At 25.7% G+C, this 25,879-nt stretch overlaps 2 protein-coding genes across 3 annotated transcripts in view; one reads left to right on the plus strand and one right to left on the minus strand.

The window, feature by feature from the left end:
* Nucleotides 1-3,926: 3,926 nt before the first annotated feature.
* Nucleotides 3,927-18,876, plus strand: LOC126906167 (fatty acid synthase-like). Its single transcript, XM_050686502.1, has 28 exons — nucleotides 3,927-4,304; nucleotides 7,523-7,678; nucleotides 7,767-8,138; nucleotides 8,203-8,441; nucleotides 8,873-9,106; nucleotides 9,161-9,484; nucleotides 9,724-9,957; nucleotides 10,389-10,578; nucleotides 10,832-11,058; nucleotides 11,124-11,573; nucleotides 11,649-11,753; nucleotides 11,814-11,922; nucleotides 11,982-12,239; nucleotides 12,301-12,635; nucleotides 12,700-12,846; nucleotides 12,923-13,332; nucleotides 13,409-13,612; nucleotides 13,700-13,745; nucleotides 13,813-13,989; nucleotides 14,046-14,225; nucleotides 14,316-14,514; nucleotides 14,588-14,765; nucleotides 14,855-15,209; nucleotides 15,285-15,558; nucleotides 17,050-17,324; nucleotides 17,392-17,604; nucleotides 17,665-17,814; nucleotides 18,675-18,876. Exons 1-28 carry the CDS (start codon nucleotides 4,160-4,162, stop codon nucleotides 18,786-18,788), a joined length of 6,300 nt encoding a protein of 2,099 aa, XP_050542459.1. The 5' UTR covers nucleotides 3,927-4,159; the 3' UTR covers nucleotides 18,789-18,876.
* Nucleotides 18,802-25,879, minus strand: part of LOC126906168 (endoplasmic reticulum aminopeptidase 2-like) — a 17,682-nt gene continuing 10,604 nt past the window's right edge. The window contains exons 10-16 of one of the 2 annotated variants that reach the window (XM_050686503.1): nucleotides 20,801-21,023; nucleotides 20,453-20,715; nucleotides 20,200-20,393; nucleotides 19,961-20,128; nucleotides 19,347-19,493; nucleotides 19,196-19,271; nucleotides 18,802-19,126 (exon numbers count right to left, since the gene is read on the minus strand). In XM_050686503.1, coding sequence (XP_050542460.1) covers nucleotides 18,920-19,126; nucleotides 19,196-19,271; nucleotides 19,347-19,493; nucleotides 19,961-20,128; nucleotides 20,200-20,393; nucleotides 20,453-20,715; nucleotides 20,801-21,023 — 1,278 coding nt within the window. In that variant the 3' untranslated portion in view covers nucleotides 18,802-18,919. Of the gene's footprint in view, nucleotides 19,127-19,195; nucleotides 19,272-19,346; nucleotides 19,494-19,960; nucleotides 20,129-20,186; nucleotides 20,394-20,452; nucleotides 20,716-20,800; nucleotides 21,024-25,879 lie in introns of those variants that run through there. The other variant, XR_007704198.1, reaches the window with a different exon arrangement.

The following is a 25,879-nucleotide window of genomic DNA, read 5'->3' on the forward strand; positions in this document are numbered from 1 at the left end:
AAAAAAAAAACACACATCATAGTAAAACCAATACCTTCTCAGCTTCGCATCGAAGCTAAAATTATCAATTGAATAATGATCTACGATTTTAGCTTAAAATACAATTACCTAATAGACTTGAATAACAAATTAATATATTTTTTCAATATTTATTTAATATTTATACTTTCTTTTCTAATGATAATTTTTTTGTATTTTTCTTTTTTGTAAAAAAATTTATTTAAAATAACTCGCAATATAACTCAGTCATTTAAGGAATTAGGTGTGTCGCATACAATATAGGTTCGATTATCTATGTTATAAATTAATAATCTTTATCCAAGGTAAATTATTTTACTATAGTGTTTTTTTTATCTATAATTACATACATAATTTTATAATTATGGAATAGATATTTAAATTAAAAATATAAATAAAACTGTAATTGACTTAAATACGATAAATTATTATTATACTTAAAATTTTATAATTAAAAGTATCCTTTTGAACTCAATTATGTTTTTAAGCTCAATATTCTAACATCGAACTACTAATTTTTTATCATAAATGCTTTTTCTTTTTGTGTTTTAATAGTAGAGACCGCTTTACATAGAGTTCATTTTGTAAAAAATTATGTTAACTTTAAAAGCTAAAGTAAAATAACGTTAGTCATCCAGAAGGAATTTAAAAAGCTTATAGGTAATAGAAGTTTCTAACTAGAGTAAATTTAGTTCTAAGGAAAAGGGCTATTAATATAAAAATATAGAAGCAAGTGTTTATGACATATTTTACACAGGGTCGACAACTGATTCTTTTCATATTATTGTTATTTAAATTCATCTACATTCCCTTTATAAGCAAACGGGGCGTGCCCAGATGCTCCGCCCATTATCATACAACCCTCCACGACTCACTATTAAACTTCTCTCATGTTATTATTGTATAAACAGTTTTTTTTTGAGACATTAAACACACAAGAATATATACCAATACAATAAAATATCTCAACGTTCAAATAAGAATAACAATTTAATTATTGTATTAATAAGACAATTTTCTGTTGAATGAATTGTATAACATAAAAGTTTTTGTAATAAAAATACTTAGTCGCCAGGTACACTCGATGCTAACGTTCCAATGACCTTTTAATTTGCTCATCAAAATATTTTTCTCTACTTTTATGTAAATAAGTCTTTACTTAATAATTTTTGTTACTTAACATTTTAGTGTCATCTAGGGTATATGCACTCAGTATACTTCCCATAGATGCTTTCCCTTAACTGTATACCAAATTAAATTCATCATTTATACGTCCAAAAAAAAAAAAAAATTAAAACTTTAAGGTTATTACTAATTTTTTTTATTTATATTTTACGCATTGGCAAATTTTTCAACAGTCTAAAAATAAATGGCTTGAAAAAATATTACATATTATTTGTAAGTTTACTGTAGTGGTTTGTAAAGAATAAAAGGTGTTTTTTGGTGAGATCTTTTAATAGTCGGTTATTAGTCAGTGTGAACTGCAGGTGATACGCAATGTGTTTATTCACACAGGTTAGTCGGATGTCGGACTATTAATCATAACACTTAATAATAATTGTAATAACAACCGTACTAATGCAGGCATCGGGGAATGGACCACTTAAAAGGTTGCGTGTTTGCTAATTCATTAGTGCTCATAAAAACATATTGTACGTTTTTCTCACCTTGTTTCAACCACCCCCGCAGAGTTAACTGCTTTCAAATGTAATTTTATATTTTAAGTGCTATCGTACTCATAAAAGAATAGCGTTAGCAAATTTTAATTAAATCAACACAAAATGATTAAAACATTTAATTTTTTTAAAATATTAAGATTATATTTCCTTATTTCAGGACCGTAGTAAGAGGGCGAAAGGTACCTAGGCTCCGATCGCAACAATTTAGAAATTATAAAAATATATTTTAAATAAAGTCAATAATTATAAACATCTATATGTAACTATAGATGTATATTAAATGTAACTAATGGTCATAGCATCTAAAATTGTAAATATAATAAAAAAATAACTCTTTCAATTTAACTTTTGAAAATGTTCCGGAAATACTGACACTTTTATATATACCTTAAATTAAAGCTAATTTAATATACTTTATTATGAAAAAAACTCAGCACAGTGGGGTCGCGGCACAGTAGGGACGTGCCATAGTTGGGTCCAGTATAGATGATATCTGACAGTGATTAAAATCGTATCATAAAAAACGTTTCGAAGCAAATCTATAGATAGTGTTTAATTTTAAAAAATTGGTGAATTATTCCAAAAGCTACATGATCTCCTATTGCCTTATTTATATTCTGATTGCAAGTTTTATGATTTATAAGTGTAATATATGAATATATATTTATAATATATGAATATAAAAAGGGATATGGTCCGATTTTATAAAAATGTATGTCGGACGAAAAGGACTTGTATAAAGTACTTATAAAAAAAATTATTTATTCATACATTTTTCAAAATGTTAAAGCAATATAAATTTGAAAAATAAGATATGAAATAAAAATGTTAACACAAAATTACCATGTTTTTAACTACGGTGGCTATTTACATATAAAAAATTAGGTGCTGGGACAAACTTTTTAACTTATAATAAATAATATACCATTTAATTTAGCATATGTTAACATTAACATAACATATGTTTGAAGATCGGAGTATTTTCGGAACATTTTCAAAAGTATAAAATGTTAAATTTTTGTATACAATTTGCTATTTTGAACCCCTTTCAAAGCTAAAAACATAGGAATATATGCAATCTTGTTATATTGTAAATGAAAAATAAATTACTCTGAAACCCATTACTTTTTATTTTGCGCTATGGCATAAAAAAATGGGGGAGATTAAATTGATTTTTCTCTTATCTTAATTTTTTTTCATATAAAATTTGGAAGTTACAGCAATTTTTAAGGACTAAGCCTTTGTCATAATTTATACCTATTAATTAACATATTAATTAAAATTCATTTGAAACAACGAAAACAAAAAAAAAAACTTTTATTATGCATGCATACCTGAGTAGGAAACGTGTAAAAATACGTTTTTTTTTGCATTTTTTTTTTATTTAATGCTTAAAAATTTATTTGAATATATAAAATATGCATTTAGCATACAATGTGATCATTTTTTTATATCTAGGTGGGAGGTAGAGTATGACCAAAAAATGACTAGTGATAAAAAATAATTTATATTTTATAAGCTAATTAAGTATGTATTTTGTCATTTAAAAAATTAAGTCAACATCCCTATATGTTAAAAGGGATGATTCTAAAAAGTAATTAATAGCTGATAAATCAAGAATTATATGTAACTACTCAATGAAATCAAAAATTGTTTTTCCAATATTGTCTTTATTTTGTGAGTAATTGAGTGTTTTATGATATACCGATTACGCTGTATATCGTTCATTAAAAACCGTTTGGATACTACATTAATTCGCTTGTCCGTAACATGTGTAGCTATATGCAAAACTAAATATTATCTAAAATAAAGTGCTTTAGAAACTCAAACATTTACAAACTTCCGGAAAATTATCGATTGCGATAAATGTCATTATATTTCTAATAATAAACATATTTTTGTATTTTAATCACGACTTGAAAATATTCAATATTTTACTGAATTTCATTAAATTTCTCAAAATGTATAACTAATATTTCATAAAAAAATGTATGTTAAAATTTTAAGTTTTAAAATTGGAGGAAAATTAATACACTATGTATATTAGCACACGCCTAATAACTGCCTGTCCTTATAAATTTTTGACTCAACATAAAATATGTAAACATAGACTTAATTAATTTATATATTGAAATATACCTCCCGACCTATATTGAAACATTATTTTTGACCTTTTTTAATATTCTATAAGGAAGTCGTTCGTGTTATTTAACTGGTTGTTGGGGCGATTTATTGATATAATCAGTAGAATACAGCGTAATGATGTCGATGTCGAATTGTTAATAAGATGTACTCTACCTACTAAAAAATCGATGCGTATGAGTCGCATATTTATGTTCCTATTCGTAGTTCAGCGTAGGTCATTTCTGCAAATGCGAAGCGTGATCGGTTGTAAATAGACACATTTATTATTAGTTATTCGTTGGTACTAAGCATTGATAAATATTCTGAGAATTTTAAATATGGGGAATAACGATAACCTATTTGAAGTTGTTATCTCTGGAGTGGGAGGAAAATTTCCAAAATCAGAAAATATTGAGGAACTCCAATTAAATTTGAATAATAAAGTGAACATGGTAACAGATGACGATTGCAGATGGTCTAAAGGTATGTAATGTGCTAATCTATCAAGACATTATTTTTATGATTTAAATTCACTAAATTTTAGTTTTACTAAATGTATTTGGACCTACGGTTTATGGAATAAATATTCATTACGGTTAAAAAAGTCCATTTCTCTAAACATTAAATTTTAAAATAATTAAAATTGACAAATTTACAATAAGTGTATTATATGTATAAGTAAAAGCGCCATTTAAAAATAATCAATTGTATTCTATACTTATGATTCTTATGAATGCATTTATAAGTCAAGATATACATTTTTATAATATTAAAAAATTAAGATGTTATAAATGAAAAACTCTTGGGCCACCATAGAAAAAATCTACAGCCTTGTATATTTAAAATAATAATTTCACTAAAAATGTTAATACAATACAATAAAAGTTATCAAACATAAAATCAAAAAACAAGTGTACATTGTTTTACAAACATATTATATTGTTTTATAAAAACGTTCTAATTTATCATGGAGGTAGTAAAATAATTTTTTTTGCTTTTAGCTTCGATATGAAGCTGAGAAGGTATTAATTTTACCATGATGTGTTTTTTTCTGTCTGTCGCCACTTTTTCTCAGCTCTCACTGGACCGATTTCTTTAAACAATACGTCAAAAGATCAAAAATCGTATCTAGTTGAAGACATTATCTTTAAAAGTTGGAAAAAAAATCTCTCGTTCCCTGTATATGGGGGAAATCTCCAAAAAAAATTACAATTTTGAAAATCGATAAATTTATTAAAATATCTTACACTGACTTTCATGAATATTATATAATTTAATTGATATAGAATAAAAATTTAAACTTTAAATTAAAATTGTTTTCCTTTTTTTAAATTGAAAAAAGTACCTTTAAAAATTGAATTTACTTAAATTGTCAATATTACCTATAGATTAAAGCGACGAACAGTTGCCGATCGGTAACACTTAAATATATCACGCCTAAGCGTACCCTAAGGTACGAGATTCGAATTCACCTGTAGCAATTCATTTTTTACATTTTTTCCTTAATTATTTTTGAGTTGGAAAAAAAATTTCAAATTATTTGATTTTTATCTCATTTAAATTCAATAACCAATAATTATCAAGAATTCCATCACTGTAGTCTCCCCTCATGAAAAGAAATTTCTTATTTATTTTAATGCTATTTTACTATTTGGTTTTATTTGTGGCTGTGATTTATTTTTCAAATCCTCACTTAACCTACTTTTTTTAACGATACGTCAAATGATTATAATTCGTATCTAATTAAAGATATTACCTTCAAAAATTGAAAAAAATCCCTTAATCAAATAAAAAGTAGCTTTACTATATTTATCCATATAAACTATAAAAATCATCAATTTCTAATAATTTTAAAGTATTCATTGTCGAATTAGATTTGATACGTTAAAAGTATTGAACTACAAAAGTAAATAATTTTACTTTGTAATTAATTAATTTTTTAACTCTAATTGTATGCGCAACTACTAATCAATAATATTCCAAATTTTTTTGTAACATGTTGTTATATAAATCATATATCTAAAAAGAATATTATATTTAGTTTCACCTGAATTTAACAATGGATTTTTATAATAATCAAATTTTATAATATGCTCAATTGAGTCCATCTTTTTAACAATTTTTTTTTGATTGGTTATTTTAGTTAAAGTAAATCATTAAAGTTAATTCAGTTAATATTTCAATTGTAGAATCTTTTTAAACACCAAAAGATACTAGGAAATGATTACTATTATTTCTATTTAAGTTATCTATTACGATAAAAATCCAAAAAAATATTGATCTTTCCCGATAAATTTACTGTAAATAGTAATTATAAAATTTCCTGACTGCATATTAATCTTAACAATACAATTTTTTTCTATTTAATGATGGCAATTTCAAACTTGCTAGTTGAGCTAAAAGTTATGGTTAAATTAATTCATTTTATTATAAACTATCCTAAAGACACAAATTTAAAGAACTTTAAAAGAGTGATCCGTTCTTTTAAGAGGAGGATAGAAAAATCTGTGACCTTTTCCTCATCTTTAATCATTTAATTAAGTAATTTAAAATTTAAAACAATTCGAGAAAGTGTAATAATTTTTGTAAACATCTTTCATTTAATTATATCAGACTTAAAACATTTTACTATAAACATTTCAGCATTTTTGAAAATTATTATAAAACTATAAAAGAAATCCTAGCTAAACTAGGACCTTAATTAAAATCCTCTAAATTTATTTTTAATAAAAATAGTCAGTTTTTCAAAATCAGAAGCAATAATTACGTTTTTGAATATACAAAGTGATCCAAATATATACACGTTATAATATTGAATATATAGAGTACAATTTTTTTCTTTTTATTGATAGCAATTTCAAACATGCAAGTTGAGCTAAAAGTTATGGCGATAAATTTATTTATTTATTATATAAACTTTCACTTTAAAGGACAAAGAAAAGTAGGTTAAAAATGATTAATTCTAACATATTACAAATCAAAATCAATAATAATTTGAAAACAATTAATTATAAAAATTATGTATTATATTTTTAAATCTAAGAATTACTAATCTGCATACAATTAAGGAAATAGAAAATGATGTAGCTTTTGTAATAATCCACCAATTTTTTAAAACGAAACACAGATTTGCATCGATGCATTTTTTATGATAATGATTTTAATCGCTCTCAGATTAAATCTATACTGGACCCAACTATGACACATTTCCACTGTGCTGGGATTTTTAAAACGAATTTTAATTTATGAAGGATTTACTAAACTTTTTCTTAATCAAAATGTATAGAGGGATACCGAACAAGTTCGATCGGTTATGATAACCGATCGAACTTGTGATATATGATATTGCGAATCTGTGTCAATTTTTATATTTTGATGATCTTTATAAGGACAATAATTTAAGAAATAATTATAGAAAACTTCTATTTTTATGTGCCATTTGTTAATGTAAAGAAAACACCTAATAAAAAACAATTATTGTTAACATCAAACAAAAATATCATTTTAATATATTTTCACAGATAATATTGAAAATATCGTTCTAGTCTATGACTTAATATAATATTTATATTAATACTCTTATAATTATAAAATAGACATTGCTTTAAAAATTTTAAAATATAGATAGTTAAATTATTTTTATTAAAATCATGATTACTGCATGAAATTATTATAAATTTTATTTTATATTAACGTTTTAGATGATTGGCCAGGAGTACCACCAGCAATTGGTAAAGTATCAGTAGCACAAAAACTAGATGACACCTTTATGGGAATCAATTCTAGAATCGTAAAAGCAATGGATCCTTTGACTAGATGTCTATTAGAAAGGTCTTATGAAGCAATTATAGATGCAGGTATTGATTTTAAAAATTCAATTTTTATATCATATGAATTTAAAAATATAAATAACATAAACTTTTTATATTTTTTAAATTTGATTAGGATTGAATCCAAGTCAATTAAATGGATCACAAATTTCTGTATATACAGCATCATGTGTAAGTGATAGTGAAGCAGTGGGTTGTGATGAAAAATTGACTACTCCCTATTGGCTATTAGCACATGTTAGAGCTTTACTGGCGAATCGGATTTCAAACATTTTAAATTTGCACGGTCCTAGTTACAATATAGATTCATCTTGGATTGGAGGTATAGAAGTCTTAAAACAAGCTGCTAACGATATTGCAAAAGGTAGAACTGAAGCCGCATTGGTCGGTGTCACTAATATAATTTGGTATCCAGACATGGCAAAAAATTGGATAGGATTAAATAAACTCAGTGAAGATGGTCTTTGCAGATCATTCGATGAAAATGGTACAATCATTTAATTATTTTTACGATAATCGGTATATTTGAAATAACATATTGAAATTTTTAGCTAGTGGTTATGGCCGTAGTGAAGGTGTGGTTGTATTATTTCTTCAACGTTCAAATGAAGCTTTGCGTTCGTATGGCACTGTAGTACACGTAAATGCTCGCGTATGCATGGAAAAAGCCTTGAATTTAATCAAACCTACCGATGATTCTTTAAGAGATTTTTATAACGAATTTTATAAAAGCTGTGAAGTATCACCAAAAAATATTTCATTTTTGGAAGCAGATGGTTCTGGTTGCAAGGTAAATTATTTTTTACTTGTAGTCTGTGATTATGTGGCGAAACTTAACAAATTAAATAACTTATTAATAGAGTAATCCAACGAACAGTGACGCACCCAGTTGATAAGTCTGGTAGCCCCAGGCCGGCTTTAGGTATGGGTCACCCAGGCAACCGCTCAGGGTGTCGAATTTCCGGGGGTGAAATTTTTTCATAAGAAATATAATATAATGGCTTAACCGTTTCAAAATTATTAAAATTTATATAATTATTTTCTACTTGGTAATTATTCTATATTTTTAAATAGTTAAAATTTTTAGGTGAATAATCATTATTTCATTGCTAAATTAAAGTATTGTTATTAATTTAATGTCTAATAAAAACCTTTTTTATTTTTATTAAATTAAAATTAATATTTGTATAAGTAAAACTTTCTTAGTTTTATTTAATTTAGTATTATGATGAAATGGAGCTTAAAGTAGCGTCAGATATCTTTTGTGGTGATCAAAGAACTGATTCTTTACCAATAGGATCTATTAAAAGTAACTTAGGACACTGTGAGGCAGCATCTAGTTTAGTATCGATTGTAAAAGCGTTAATAACATTAGACACTGGTATAATACCGCCAAATATTAACTATCAGTCTTGTAATCAGAATATTGATGCTCTTAAAATGAATAAAATGGAGGTAAGTATATTATTTTAAAGAAATATATCGTAATTTATTGTTAATATTCTACAGGTTGTTACTAAGCCGACAAAGCTAGATGGTCCATTTGTTGCAACTACTACTTTAGGTATGCCGTCATCTATCGGTCATGTTTTACTAAAACAACATTCAAAAAAAAAAAGAAAAATTCAATCTGGTCCTAGTCAAAGACTAGTTCTATTGTCATCTAGAAATGAAAAAGGTATCGCCGATGCTATTGATCGAATAAAAGTTTTACCCAGAGATGATGAACATTTAGGACTTATTCAAAACGTTTTCCGTGAAAATATAGTTGGTTACTTCTATAGAGGTTATGTGACATTAGATTTTGAGACAACACCTTCATTTGGTTATCAAGTAATTTACAAAATTTAATTTTATACAAAAATTATAAACGGGTCGTTCTGAGGGCGGCGTGGAGGAGTATATCTTCTCACTCGTAAGACTTCTTTTTTAGTACGCAATTTATTATCTATGAAGTTACTACAGATATAAAAATAAAAACTTACTAATTAATTTTAAAAAAATGTATTCAGTTGATAAAATTAATTTTTATTCGGGACGACCTATTAAATAAATAATAAACTATGTTTTAGGAAACTAGCGAGATTAACCGACCTGTATGGTTTGTTTTTGGTGGAATGGGTTCTCAATGGCCAGGTATGGCATCTGACCTTATGCAAATACCTTGTTTTGCAAATAGTATAAAACGCTGTGATAAAATCATTAAATCAATTGGATACGATATAATTGATATACTTACAAACCCAAATCCAGAAATTCTTCAATCGAAACCAGTAATTTCATTTTTAGCTATTACAACAATGCAAGTAAGTAATAAGCGTTTAAAACATTAAATAACATATGATATTAGGTTTAGTCTTTGTAACATTTAACACAGTCAATGACTTATATCTGTACAACAGCGGTAAACTATCTCCAGTCATATTTTTTTGTAAATGAAGTGAGACGTTTTTTGAATGATCATTTTAAAAATAGTCTTAACTCATTTTTGAAAAATATATGACTTGGCATAGTTTACATCTAGTGAATAGATATTCTGAATAATAATAAGAAAATACAATGTTCCTTTCATTCGTGTATAAATATTTCACTATTTAATATCTGTTGTATATAAGTAATCTGAACATTTATTAGAAGGATAAAGTAATATATTTAAAGTGATATTTGTTTAAAGTAATATATTACAATAAACCACTTTAAACATACTTTATTTTTTTTTTATTTTTTTTTTTTTTAGATAGCATTTGTAGACTTATTAGCAGAAATTGGTATACACCCTGCTGGCATGCTTGGCCATTCACTTGGTGAAAATGGTTGTGCGTACGCTGATAATTGTTTTGATACATATGGTGCCTTAATGGCTGCTTATGGGAGAGGAAAAGTAGCTGAGTTTTTAAAACCCGAGGCAGGCTTAATGGCAGCGGTAGGTAAGTGAAATATTTTCTGGCAAAAAATATGTTTCACGTAATTATCTAAATATATAAATCATTTTATAGCAAAACTACAAAATGCACTTTTTTAATTTTGAAAAGACGTCTGAAATATCTTGAGTCACTTATCTATCTATTTCCAAAGCTAACTTTTTTATTTTTAAATCATATAATTATTTTTAAAATAAGCGTTTAAAATATTTTAGTAAAATTTAAGTTATAATTTGATTCCTATCATTTTTTCGAACAGGTTTAAACTACAAAGACTTTACGGATTTACCACCAAATATAGACATTGGATGTCATAATTCAGAAGGCAATGTTACTCTGTCTGGTCCAATTAATGATATGAAAAATTATTTAGATATTTTAAAAAAAAGAAATGTATTTGTGAAAGAAGTTAATTCAAATGGTATTGCATATCATTCTAGAATGGTTTATCGACAAGCAGAATTTGTTAAAAAATTTATAGAAAAAGTAACTTTAACCATAATAATATGTACTGCTATCTTTACATAATTTTTTATGTTTTGTTTTTGTAGGCTGTACCTAATCCTAAACAAAGATCTTCCAAATGGGTATCTACTTCAATACCCGAATCTAATTGGAGTAGTGATTTAGCACAATGGAGTTCTGGAGAATATCATGCAAACAACTTTAAAAGTACAGTTTTGTTTTCAGAAGGGTGTAAAAAAGTACCCAAAAATGTTATAGTAATTGAAATAGCACCTCATGGTCTATTTCAAGGAATTTTAAAATCAGAACTTGACAAATCGTGTAAAATTGTATCTCTTGCTAAACGAGGGAGTAAAAGTCCATTAAAACATTTTTTAAACATTATCGGTGAACTTTATTCAAGCGGTCTTCAGATTAATTTAAATTCAATATATCCACAGCCAAAATTTCCAGTTTCAAGAGGCACGCCTAGTTTAGCTCCTCTTGTTTCATGGAACCACGATGAAACTTGGCCAATTAATACACATTATGATCCGGTAAGTTTTATTTCTATAGTTTTGTTTATTTACATAATTATTTTGTTGTGTAAATGTTATTGTACGTGTTTTTAGTTTGATTTGAATATAGTAAACATATGTTTGCATGATAAAAAACAAAGACACTTTTTGGGACATGAAATCAACAAATTTGCCGTAGTACCATCATCTTTTATCATCGTATGTAAAATTTATTCTAAAAAAATTGCATATAATGTTTAAAAAAAAATATTGTTCTAGACAGAAGTACTACACGAATTAGAAAAAAAACTGACATTAACATTAAAATCGTCTCAAATAATTTTTGAAGAGGTTTTGGTTCATTTACCTTTGATAGTTTCTGCAAGTGGTAAGATAATAAAAAATTCATAATTCTTTTAAAAATATTTAAATAATATTTTATTTTAGAGTCCCAAAGTTTTTCTTGCAAAATTAGAAATAGTAATTTATTTGAAGTAATTAAATCACAAAATATACTTATGTCTGGGAAAATATCGTATAACGATGAAAACCAGCTAATTAGTCCAGAACCTCCTTCTATATGTGAAGTTCACCCAACAGATGAATGGGTACATGATGATGAAATTTATAGTGTATTTATGGAAAACGATATTAAAATTTCAAATCCTTATGATACAATTCAAAAAATTCTTATTCAAGATAGAGGTAATTTTTTTTACATTACAAATATGCATATTTAATTATTAAACAAGTTATTAACTTTTAGGATATCTAGCAAAAGTTACTTGGTCACACAATTTAAACGTGAATTTAAATACAATGATGCAAATTAAGATGTTTTTTGATTTGAGTAAATGTAGTGGAAATCCTTTACTTCCTTTTTGGATTAGGAATCTTATTATCGATAAAAAACAAATGTTGACATTTGCGGAAGGATCTCTAGTTTACGTGAGGTTTGATTTTCGGACTAATGTTATTAGAGGACCTGGTATAGAAATTGAAGATTTTAAAACAACTGTTTTTCAAGAAGTTTGTTCTCCATCCATAGATTTAAGGTTGCAAAAAGTCCAGTTTATAAGTCAGCCAAACCCTAATATACAAGTAAAATATCAATTTTAATTAAAAATTCAATGGTAAAAATGTAATCTTAAATTATATATTATAGAATTTAATCCAAATGCTAAGTCTTTGTTTACAAACCGTAAAAAATTGTTGCTATAAAAATCCAAATTTAAAATTACAAATCAAAATAAATGATGCCAAATTTATTGTACTACTAAAAAAATTATACGAAATTCAACCATATCTAAAGGTAGTCATTTATTCGTTTTTTTTTTTTACTGTATAGATTAATAAATATTACCAAAATTGTTTTACAAATATTACAGGAAGATTTCAACGATTACACTTATTCATCATTAACTAATAATAGGGAAAATAAAGGCTTATTATTAATAACTGAAAATTTTGACTCATATTTGAAAAAAGATGTTGAGAATTGTTTTGGAAGAGTTTTTGTTTTAACAAAAACTTTGATTAAAGACGAGGAATATACAACAATTTTTCAGAAAGATTTCGACAGTTCAATTTATTATTTAATTACTCAAAAATTTAAATCAGGTAATCAAGTTATGCAATTTTCCACTGAACAAAATACTTGGAAGAAATGTTTATCACATGGATTAACTTTCATGGCTGATAGTGATGTAGCTCCACTTATAATTATTAAAACAAATTCTGAATGTCCTATAAAAATATCAAAAGAAATCGAAGATATTGATACCAAACAACAATTCCGGTATTTTAATATTGAATAATTTATTAAATTTCAAAAACATTTCAAATCAACTCAAGTATATCTTTTATTTTAATAGGTATATCATACTTTTAAAAAATTCACCATTTTTTGACATGACAAATACTTTCTTTAGTGATCAAGTGTTTAAAGGATTAAGACAGAATATTTTAAGAGATAACAACTGGGGAAACTACATGATTCTTCCTTGCATTGAAAATAAAACAACTTCAAATAACTTCGAAATTTTACCTTGCACGTATAATAACATTATTAACCTAGAGTAAGTTATGTTTTTTTTTGATAAAATTAAAAGTTTATATTTTTGACAGTATTTGGTAAAAAAAATTCTAAAACGATTATTTTTTAGGGATATAAAAATAAAGTATATAAGTCATATAGAAATCAACAAAATAGTAAGGATTTTGTAGACTAATTGAATAATTTATTTAATATATTTTGAAACGTATGCTCAATTTATAGTGTAAAAATACATGTTTTCAATATTCTGGTATTGATAAAAAAGGGAATAAAGTGATGGGTATACTGAGGAATTCCAAAACATCAAACCAACTCGAAATTGATGATGTGTTACAATGGGTGGTAAAACCAGAATGGTCTTTGGATGAATCAACTAAATTACCACTTACATATTCAATTGTAAATATTGAATATATATTAATTATTTCATATTTCTTATAATAGATATATTTTAGGCCTACTATTACTTGGCTATTAAGTATTCTGTTAAATCTGGTGATAATGTACTTATACATGATGCAAGTTCAACTCTTGGACAAGCATTTATAAGAATAGCACTAAGCTTTGGCTGTAATTTATACCTTACAACATACAATAATGAACAAAATAAATTTCTCCAAAATCTCTTTCCACAAGTATAAAATATATTAGTATAAAATTTATTGCATTATTTTATCATAATTAATTAAAAATTTACTATTATTTGTGTTTTGTAAATTTATTAGTTAAATGTCAATAATATTCTACAAATAAAAAATGGTAAATTTGAAATCGATCTGAAGAGACAAACAAAAAGTATAGGATGTAAAGTAGTTGTACATACTTTGCCTACTAAATATCTTTTAGCATCATTAAAATGCCTAGAAACGTTTGGTATATTTGTACATATTGGCACACAAGATATTAACGTAGATACAAAATTTGGTAAGGATTAATGGTAACAATTTTTAAAAAAAGAATTTTTCTTAAGTTAATATAATTAAACAATTCTAAATAGGAATGTCTCCATTTTTGAAAAGTATCGCCTTATACGGTGTAAAAGATTTTTCGCATGTATTAAACTCTACGCATGAAGTAAAACAACAATTGAAAAAACTTGTCCAAAATGGTATTTGTAATAATATTGTGTGTAAATTAGACGATCATTTTTCCGTGGGCAATTCGTGTTCTGATAGGTATGAAATAACTATTAAAGTATATAATATAATATATATATATATATATATATAGATTTTTTTTTTTTTATATTGTTAACTTTTTTTAGTATCGAATTTAAAGCCCAAAAATCAGTTTTACCCATAATATCTAAAAATACCAACGAATCATTTGTGGAAGAAAATAAATTATATATTATAATTGGTCCTCCATCACATATTTGGCTAAAGACTGTTAATTGGTTATTAAGCCGTGACGTAAAGAAACTGATATTTATTATTGACGGAACATCTACAATATTGCGAAAAAGTCAAAGAATTATTTATTCATTAATTCAACAATATTCCGATGTATCATTTATCATCACTTCAGGCGAGCGCTTATGTACTCGAAATAGAGGAGAAGAATTAATTAGAGAATTTTCAACTTATTCTAAAGTTTCAGCAATTTTTTGTATAGAAATGGTAAATCTAGTAATACCCCATTGCAAATTTTGATTTTAATTTTAAAATGAAAAACTAAATATTTTTATTTTGTAGAGTAAAGTTAAGTTAACAACTATTGATACTATATGTAAAAAAGTTATACCTGATTTAAAGCATTTCATTTGCATGCAAAGTGATGCTTATGCAATGGAGGTTTGCGAGTCCAGAAATTGTATGAAAACGAATTGCATAAATTTACAGCTAGATAAATCTATGAAAAAGCCAGAGAAAGTATTTAATCATCTGGAAGATATACTTAAAAGAACAGAGGGTTATCAGCCAATTGAAATTAAAGTCTGTGACTCATCTATATTAGAGCACAAGCATGGTTTGTTTTTAAACATTTAACTTACGTTTTTAAATACCCTACTATACAGGTGTTTTTTAACATTTCTCTCGACGTAATAATTGTGTTAAGAAAATTATTTTTTGTTTCATATATTTCTTGATTTATCAATTATTAAGTGTTTTTTAATTCATTCCTAATACCTTATAACGGCATCGACTTCATATTTTTAAATTTCAACATACATATTAAACTAGCTTATAATAAAAAAAATTATCTAATTAAGATAATGAATGGTTGGAACAGTTTTTGAACGAGTACTTCGGAAGTTATTAACATTTTTAAATATAGATGGTGTAAGAGTAATGCGTAATGATAAAAAGCATAACCCGCACCACACCTCCACTCTATATTTATAAATACAAGTAATTTCCGAAGTTGTGAAGAGCTGGATTTAATCAAATCTCTTGGACCTATAATAGGGACAAAGTTTGATTTATATGTATACAAATTTAGTAAGTAGTGGGAAATTTAGTTGGCTAAGTATTAGCACGAAAAAATATTCCATAAATTAGACATATAATAATTTTTATAGGATTTCAAAAAACGATAAAAAAAAATTGGTTTGATAAAACCGTACTCATAGTGATTTGGTAAATTCGGTGAATAATCATATAATAAAAGAAGTAAAAATACAATTTTGAGTTTGCAAAAACTAATGTAAATTTAATATCTCATAGTGAAAATTACTGATAAACTATAACGAATTATGAAAAATACTTAAAGGGTGCATTGTTTTCTATTATAGTTCAGAACCAACTGACACTACTTGGGAAGAGAGGTATGCATGTTGGCTTATAATATCAAGGAAAGCAAAACTTATGTATAACTTTTTGAGATATGCTGAGTTATCAGTCATGTGGTAACAACCAACTCTCCCCTACTAATTTAAAATTTGTTATTGACTAATCATTTTCTTAATTAAATATTTTTTTTATTATGATCTAGTTAAATATGTATGTTTCAATTTAAAAAAAAACCCATCACAGGTGGGTCGCGGCACAGTGGTGACGTGGCATAGTTGGTTCAAGCATAATGATATCTGACAGTGTTTAAATCACTATCATAAAAAACGCTTCGATGCAAATCTTTAGATAGTGTTTAATTTTAAAAGAATTGGTGGATTATTCCAAAAGCTACATGATCTGCTAGTTCCTTATTAATATCCTGATTAAGATAAAGTATATCGAATAAAAAAGGGATTATTAAAAAATATTATTTCTCATAAAAAAATTATGTTGATCCATACACTTTTCAATATGTTATAGTATTATAAAATTAAAAATGTAAAATACAAAATAAAAAATACTTAATAATTGATAAATCGAGAAATTTTGAAACATTTTTTTTGAAAATGAAAAATTTTCTTAAAATAATTTTTTTTTTTGAGAGAAATCAAGTTGCTAATACTATGTATTGATTTCTATATATTTCTATATAGATATACTTTTATAAGATAAGTTTTATTTATAGAAAGTCCGAATTTAATTGAATATCTACCTAAAAATATTGACGATTTACTCGATATCTGTGGAAATTTACCAGATTTTGCTACATTTGAAAAATGTACGTCTAATGTCGGCATAAAAGAAACCAATAGGCATGGCCTGTTACCTGTATTTATAATACCTGGATTAGGTATCAAAAGAATCCAACCACTTATAAATAAAATTATGTATCCTGTGTTTTGTGCGAAGTTTCCATCATATATCAATACTATAGAAAATTCTGCACTAAGTTTACTATGGGTGAGGTTCTTTTTTATTATTATGAATTTAAGTGTTATAAAACATAAATGTTTTCTTGTGTTTTTAGCCTTTAAGAAAAATACAGAATAATGGACCATTTAATATAGTTGGCGAAAGTTGGGGAGGTAATATTGCTGTTGAACTAGCAAAAATAATTGAAGGATTTGGTGAAAGAGTAAATTTGATCTTGTTAGATGGTTGTCCAGACGATAATAAAGAGAAATTGATAGAGCTAAATAAATCTGACTACAAATTGTTGGAAGATGTAATTGAAGCTAAAGTAACAAAGTAAATAATTTAGTTTATGGTTCTTAATTAACTAATATAATAATAATTGCAGGGAAAAATAAGTGACTCGGTAATGGTGTTAAAAAAACAACTAGATGCAATACGAGATTTTGTTCCAAGTAATACTCAGTTATCATCAAACACTATTATTGCTCAATCATCCTCTAAAGGCATATTAGATACATGTATCAACTTTGAAAAAGTACGTGATATTTTTAAACTTATAACGAATAAAACAATTTTGGTAGATAAATCTATTTATCATTTTCACTGAAATGTTTATTGGGATAAAATTTAACACCAATAAATTAATAAAAAGTAAACTATTTTTCAAATAATTTATTACCAAAGCTAATTTGTATTAGAATTACACTATTTGCAATTGAAATAGATACTCTTTACCTGATAGTAACTAGTCAAAACTTTTTAAATATTTTATCAATAAAAACGTGTATAATCAATATTAAAATAATTTTGAAAATTAGACCAAAAGTGGTATGTCTTTTTTTATTATTTTTCTTAAGTGTCCTATATGAAATTAATCCAATATAAATTTAGATTTTGAAAATTCAATACTAATTTTTTCATAGTATAATTTTATTGCTATCCTTAATGCCAAAGAAAGTGTTAAATTTGATATATTTATTTACAGATCAAACTCATTTTACCCAAAAATTGACTTTTGCCACTTACAACTTTTGCAATTAATTATGTTCCTTTAAAAGCATTTAATTTTTTTTATTTAATTATTCCGTCATATTACTGTTCAGTAATACATATAATTAGAATATTTCATCCGATAGATGTACTTAAAAAAACTTCTCAATCGTTAATTGTTTAAATGAATACAATATGCAAACTAATATATTAAATTACAGAAATATAGTCACGTTAACGAAGTAAATCATAAAAAATATTATGAATTTAATTAAAAATATCCACATGTTTGCTATGAAATGTTTTATTACTTTAACCTAACATTAAATAAATATTAAAATAAAATACTATGTCTACAATTAAATTCAATTTAGAAAATAATAATAAATTTTCTTTATTTTTTAGCAACATTGTGGAGAACTTACCGTTCATATTTCTAACGATGTATCGTATAATGAATTTATTAGTAGTTTGGAAATAGCTAAGATTATAAACGAAAACGCCTATTTCAAATGGTAAATCGTCGAAATAATTTAAGTGTTATAAAATATGTTTACTTATTAATAATATTTAATTAAAGTAATATACAGCTCATAAAAGTATAAAATTATAATTTTCTAATGTTTTATGATCATTAAATAATGGTCAATTTATCCAGCAACGAATGATGGTACGTCTCTAAAATTAAATTCATGAGGTCTCCAAGGCTCCTGTAACGCGTTTGTCAACCAAGAGTCCAGTGGCGTCAAATGCTTTTTTACCCAACCTACTTGTATTTTTACTTTTTCTAATCCATTCTTCACAATGTCGTCTACAGAGGCAAAGTGCCGCTTGTTCTTTTGATAAAATTCTGTAGCCTACATTATTAGATAAAAAAATATTAATATTCTCAGCTTGATTTTAATATAAAATTTTAGAAAACCTGCCTTGTTTAGACCATCTTCAGTTCTAAAATGACTGAAAGACGTTTTTACAAAATATTCCCAAACGTTTTTCTCCAGCCTTATAGTAAGAAAATAAACATAAAATTTAATGTTTTTTTTATAATATAATTAGATTTAACAAAATTGTACTAACTTAGTACTTAAATACTCAAAGTTTTTGACTAAAAACTTAAACATAGTTTCATGTCCAAGAGATACCGTGCTCATTACAGTTAACATTGTAAGCATATCTTCTTCACTAAATTTTCGATCTTCACTCATCAATGTTAAATTCAACATTCTACGTAAAAATATTCAAACTTGTAACTATACTGAGTGGTTCACGATGTTTTGACAAATCTACTAACTTTTGATCCAATTACTATTTTATGTTACTTTTTCAAAATAATTTATGCATTTTTAGATTACAATAAATGCATATTTTTAATTATTCATTTTTAATAATAAAAAAATTAAAGTTAATTTTTTATAATTTCAAAATGGCCATATTTTAGTCTTTTTCTTTCAAAAAAAAAAAAATTGTGGATTGATAACAATTTTAGAATAAGGACTCATTCAGTTACAGGCACATTAATACATAGAGTCGGTATGTATTGAAATGCCTGTAATTCAACAAATACAAAAAATTATAATTTTAACATAATATAAACTGTCAAAAGAAATTTTTTTTAAGTAACGCAATATATTTTCTGAGTCAAAAGTCATAAGATTTGTCTATTAAAACATCAAATTAATAAACTATAGTACCTAACAAACTTAGTTTCATTTTTAGGACAACTTGCTAATGATCTGAAAATAAACAATCGCTCTGTTTGTGATTTATTTTTTGGATAATACATAATCCTATGCAGTCCGAATTCCCATTCATCTAATGTGCCATATCCAAGTAGAATACATAAATAATTTTCCAAAAATCTGCATTATAACATGAAAGTGTTAAACATTTATAATTTATGAAAAAGCTATGACTTACACAAATAACGTACAGTTTATCTTCGTCGGGGTTGGATGTATTAGTCCTAGATTGCATTTCTCGAGCTTCCATCAAACATGTTGTATGACCAGTCTCGCACAACAATCGCTTATTTTCAGCTCGAAATTGGGATTTCCAGCTTGACTCTCCTCTTTCAGGTTGTTCTAATGCAGCGTTTACTGATTTCAGCATTTTTTTCAAATATAGCTATGAAAAAACATCTGTCAACAAAAATATGCTATCGAAAAATAAAATGCCTTCCTTACATCATACTTAGGTGCAACCGGTGTTCCTTGGAATTTGCTTCTTAATCTAGTAGCTAAACCTAGGTATGTCTTCCATACAGCAGGTTCAGATTCTTGTTCTATTAATTTACTCACGTTGAATGCATAAACGTAGCATAATCGACCGGACAAAGCTAATGACAAAGAATCGTGGAGTAATTGCAAACGAACATTCACTGGAAACCGTTTTGAATGCTGTGCTATCATTTCCCAATTTTTGAGATCGTAATTAACAATAAAAGGCCCTAAAAAATGTTAATGTAGAATCATAAAAAAAACTTTAATTCAAATAAAATAAAAATAAGGTTTAATGATATTTATATTTTTTACCTATACTGCCAGGATTGTATAAAAGAAATTGATTATTAGTAAAGTTATACTGCTTAAAATCCACTTCTTGACTTGATATAGGTCTTAACCAAGTAATATTTGTTGTGGATACAGTTAAATTATTCTGTGATACAACAATATTAGGAATCCACCACGAATAACTTTTTGTTACTATTGCCGGAGTTGAAACGTCATCTTCATCGTCATTCAATACAAATGGCTCCTGAAAAATATAAACAAATATTTAAAACTAATTAATAATAAAAAAACTATGTAATACATTTTCTTCATACTATAGTGAGTTGAGTATTTATCTCCAAAAAATACATATATGAACGAATAGAAGAATTATGATTTTAATAATTTTTTATATTCAGGGGGGGCAGCTTTAAGTTTCGTCTGAGGGGGGAGGGTAATTTTTCTTTCATAAGAATTTTAAACAGAAAAAGATAAAAGATATCTTAAATGTATTATATTACAATGTATACTAGAAATTTTAGAGAATACGGCCCTAGTAGCCACTCCTAAAAGTCGCATTATAAAAGATTTTTAATTATCAACATGTTATATAGATTCTTTCAATTTTTATCTCATTTAGATCGAATACCTTCAATAAATATCAAGAATACCATTACTGTAGTCTCTCCTCGTGAGAAGAAATTTCTTATTCATATTAAAAGTATCTTACTATGTAGTTTTTATTTTGTGTCATACATTTTTCTCAAGTCTCACTTGATAATTATTATCTATGATACGTCAAACTAGTATCTAGTTCAGATTTTATCCTCAAAATTTGAAATAAATCTACTCTATCAAATAAATAGTTGCTTAACTAGCGTTCTCCATACAGGCAATCAAAATTATTCATTTCTAATATTTTTAAAGTATTTATTGTCGAATTAGGTTTGATATGATGATAGGTTTTAACTACAAAATTTAATTATTTTGTAAAAAAGAAAAATAATTATACTTTTTAATTTATTAATTTTTTTACTATATTTGTATATGCTACTATCAGTATATATTAGTGATGGGAAATATCGAATATTCGATGGTTACACAATATATTCGAATAGTTTTTAAACTATTCGATATTCTATTCAAATATTTTTTAAAACTATTCGATAGTCTATTCGAATATTTTTTAAAACTATTCGATATTTTATGCTAAAAATAAACTATTGGGTTGTATAAAAATAATTCGAATAGTTATTCGATAGTTTTAAAAAAATATCGAATACCATTCGATAGTTTAAAATATTCGAAAATGCCCATCACTAGTATATATTATTCAACATTTTTTGTTAACATGTTGCTATATAAATCACCTGTAAAAATGATTTTTAGTTTCATCTGAATTTTAAATGGATTTTTACAATTATAATCAATTTTTATCATACGCTCGATTAAGTAGATTTTTATAACAACTTTTTTTTTGATTGGTTATTTTAGTTAAAGTAAATCATTAAAATTAATTCACTTCTGCATATTTCAATTGTAGAATCTTTTTAAACACCAAAAGTTAATTATTAATGATTACTATTATTTCTATTACGATAAAAATCCAAAAAAATATTTTTCTCATACATTTCCTGTAAATAGTAATTATAATATTTACTGACTGCGTATTAATCTTAACAATACCATTTTTTTCTAATTAATTATGTCAATTTCAAACTTGCAAGTTTTTTTTAATTGATTGGTTTTTTAGTTAAAGTAAATCTATAAAAAAATTTTACAATTGAAATATTTAAGACTTATTTTTAATAAAAATAAACTTGTTTTAATATAAACTTTCTCAAAAATAAATTTTAAAGGATTAAAAAATAGGTTAAAATTGACATTTTATACTGATTATTTTTAAAGCATTAAAAATCAAATCTTATTATATAATAGAACAAGGAAAAAAACGCTTTTCTGGGAAAATTACTTAGCGTGCTCGGATTTTCAAAATCTTTTTTTTCAACGAAAGTACTCGGTCACCAGACTCCGGGAAAATTATTGGCGAAGGTCGGAAAATTTTTGCCGCTCGCCCGCGAGCGTTTTAAAATTTCGACCGTTTTCGAGAAAAACGCTCGCTGACGCCAGCGTTTTACGACTTAAGGTTTGAAATTTTCATCAGACCCGCCCAATGACATTCCTGAGATATGATAAAAAAATCAATTCAATCCGTTCATTTTTCACCGTTTTACGAGCTTTTTTTTTTTTTTTTAAGTCCACGCGCATGGTTGTATTATGCGCAGTGATTCTTTTCTGCTGATACGTTTATTATGAACCTTAATTATATGGTGTATTATGTATTATTATTAGGACACTATTTTGCATTTGCCTTATATTTTCAAGGAATGTTATATGTTATATATAAATTTCATGACGTTATAATTATTTAAGTTTTTTACTTTCATTATAAGAACAGTACTAAGTACAGAGTTAATAGTTTTCTTTTTTCTCATATATGATGTATGAGACTATGAGTTTATCTTTTGAATTGGGATTCATCTATGATAACTATGATGTTAATCGTTAAATCGCAGTTACCAATATATTTATCAAAATTAAATTTTTATTTTTATTTTTAATATTAATTTTATTTTAATATTAATTTTATTTTAAATTGACAGTGTGCCACTTATAATAACCTGCTAAATTTTTTTTAATTATTCTAAAATATAAACACAATTATTATATTTAGATTATTAATAATTTTTGTGTATAACAGGGGTGTATTTCAGAGAGATTGGCCCCTCCTTGAACAAGCACTATCAATATTTTTTTAGGCAACTTCTAATAAATAAGGACCTGATGTCCTTTTTTTTCATCATTACTTTAATTTTTGCAAAAAAATTTCTATAACATGTTTAACAAAGTAAAAAATATTAAATTTCCTCCTAAAATAATTTTTGAATAGGCCTAAAGGGAATACCTCATTAAGAGGCTTCAACCTTATACCCAATACATTTTACTATATTCTCTTTTTGAATTTTCCTGATTTTAATAATAACATTTTTAGATATAGTTTTCTACAGTTTTCACTGATTCTGAAGTAATAGTTTTTCTGAAAAACACTTATCGTGACCGGCGTAGCCGGGTACTTCTACCGGAATCAGTGGCCTACTTATGATGACGGCCCGAAGAGGCTTACGCGCCGAAGGCGCGTAAGGCTCGAAGGGCCCCGGGTCTGGGGCGGATCCCCAGCTAGGCGGAGCCTAGTGCAGTAATAATTTAAAACAATTTTTTTTTATGTTTTTAATTTTTTTTTATATGTAAATACTCATTTTTTAATAATTAGTAATAATATCAAAACTTAGAAGTGATAGAAAAAATCTAATTTCAGATTTGAAACACAGTGCGAAAAGTTGATTTAGAATAGTATATTTTTGATTCCGATAATAGTTCCTTGTAGGTCATTGTATTTATTCATATATAAAAAAATTTTTTTTTATAAAATATTAGATCAAGCTTTTTAATTATTATACATGTTTGTCATAGCAGTAACGATATAAACTACTCTATCATTTTTTATTATTTCCTCGTAAAAATTACAATATTAAATTATTAAGTATTAATTTCAAACTAAATTTAATTGCTATAATAAATATTTATTAATAAATTATACTTTTTAATCTAAGAAATACTAATTAGGATATAATTAAAAGAAAATAGGAGTTAATGTTGCTTTTATAATTATGTTTCAATTTCTTAAAATTAAACACTATAGATTTGCATCGAAGCGTTTCTTATGATAGTGATTTTAATCACTGTCAGATATCATCTATACTTGTCCCCAAAATCCTACGTCCATACTATGGCGCGACCCCAATATGCTACCATTTGTCTGACCATAAAAATTCTCAGCTCTTACTACACTAATTTTATTAATCAAAACGTCAAAAGAACCCGACTTTAACCTAGTTGAACCTAATAATCAAACATAGAAATTTATATATTGATTAGAAGGATTTTGTTATTATTTAGTCCATATTTAAAACTATACCTTTGTTTTAAACAAAGTCAACGAAAATTGGATTGGGTTTTCAATGACTTGTTTTTTTTTTGGTGATCTAGTGAAACTAGGAAATTTTAGTTTACCAGTTAGACAAGAATATTGGTTGGTCGTAATAATCATTTACATTGATAAAATGACTGGCTTACCGATATAAAATATAATTGTTACTACTATTGATTTAAATCAATAAGAAATTCTTAACACTATCTATACTGTTTAGGATTTTTTCCTTGTTATTACTATTAATTGGTCATTTAAAATGCTTATATTATTATCATTTAAGTTTAATAATTTTGGAATATTATTCCTCTATAAACCCGACTGGTCAAGTTTTATGATCATTATCCGGAAAGGTTCCTAAAATTTAATATTAGCTTAGGCCATATCTTAGTTGTACCGGGCGTAGTTTCACCTATGATATTATCCTCTGATGTATAATTGAATTTCATTCTAAATGAGATGCTTTTGGTTATTTTTAAATAATTAATAATATTTCAATTGTAGATTTTTAACACCAAGAATTACATAAATTTCTTACAAAGATTTCTATTGAAATGATTTATCATGATAAAAATGCAAAAAAAAATGATTCATAAAAATTTTTGAGATATTCTCATAAATATACTATAAACAATAATTATAAAATTTTATGACTTCATATTAATCATAACAATAACACTTTTTAAATTCTCACAAAATTTCTTATTAAAAATATCAATACCAAAATTGCGAGATGTGCTAAAAATAAGTTTTGGTAAAAAATTAATCTTTTTTTAATTATAAATTTTTGTAAAAATTAACTTTGAAGGACCAAAGAAAAATAGGTTAAACATAACATTTTGAATTGATTTTTACACGTATTATTTTTAACATATTAAAAATCAGTCAAAATTTTAAAAAAAAAATAATTTTTTTGTTTTTAATTTTTATTTTATATATATAAATACTAGTTTCTAATATATTATTAGGTAAAAATAGAGAATTCCATAAAAAAAAATATAGGTTAAGACTTTTAGCTTCGATGCGAAGCTGAGAAGGTATTTTTTTACTATGATGTGTTTTTTTTTTTTTTT

Source organism: Daktulosphaira vitifoliae, unplaced genomic scaffold, assembly GCF_025091365.1.
Source record: "Daktulosphaira vitifoliae isolate Bord-2020 unplaced genomic scaffold, ASM2509136v1 Scaffold_4, whole genome shotgun sequence".
NCBI lineage: Eukaryota > Metazoa > Arthropoda > Insecta > Hemiptera > Phylloxeridae > Daktulosphaira > Daktulosphaira vitifoliae.

Excerpts from the sequence above, each read along its gene's own strand:
- LOC126906167 (XM_050686502.1), top strand. The coding sequence starts at position 4,160 with ATGGGGAATAACGATAACCTATTTGAAGTTGTTATCTCTGGAGTGGGA. Across the intron at positions 9,958-10,388 it reads TAGCTATTACAACAATGCAA|ATAGCATTTGTAGACTTATT; the intron begins GTAAGTAATAAG and ends TTTTTTTTTTAG. Across the intron at positions 11,059-11,123 it reads TTAAAAAATTTATAGAAAAA|GCTGTACCTAATCCTAAACA; the intron begins GTAACTTTAACC and ends TTGTTTTTGTAG.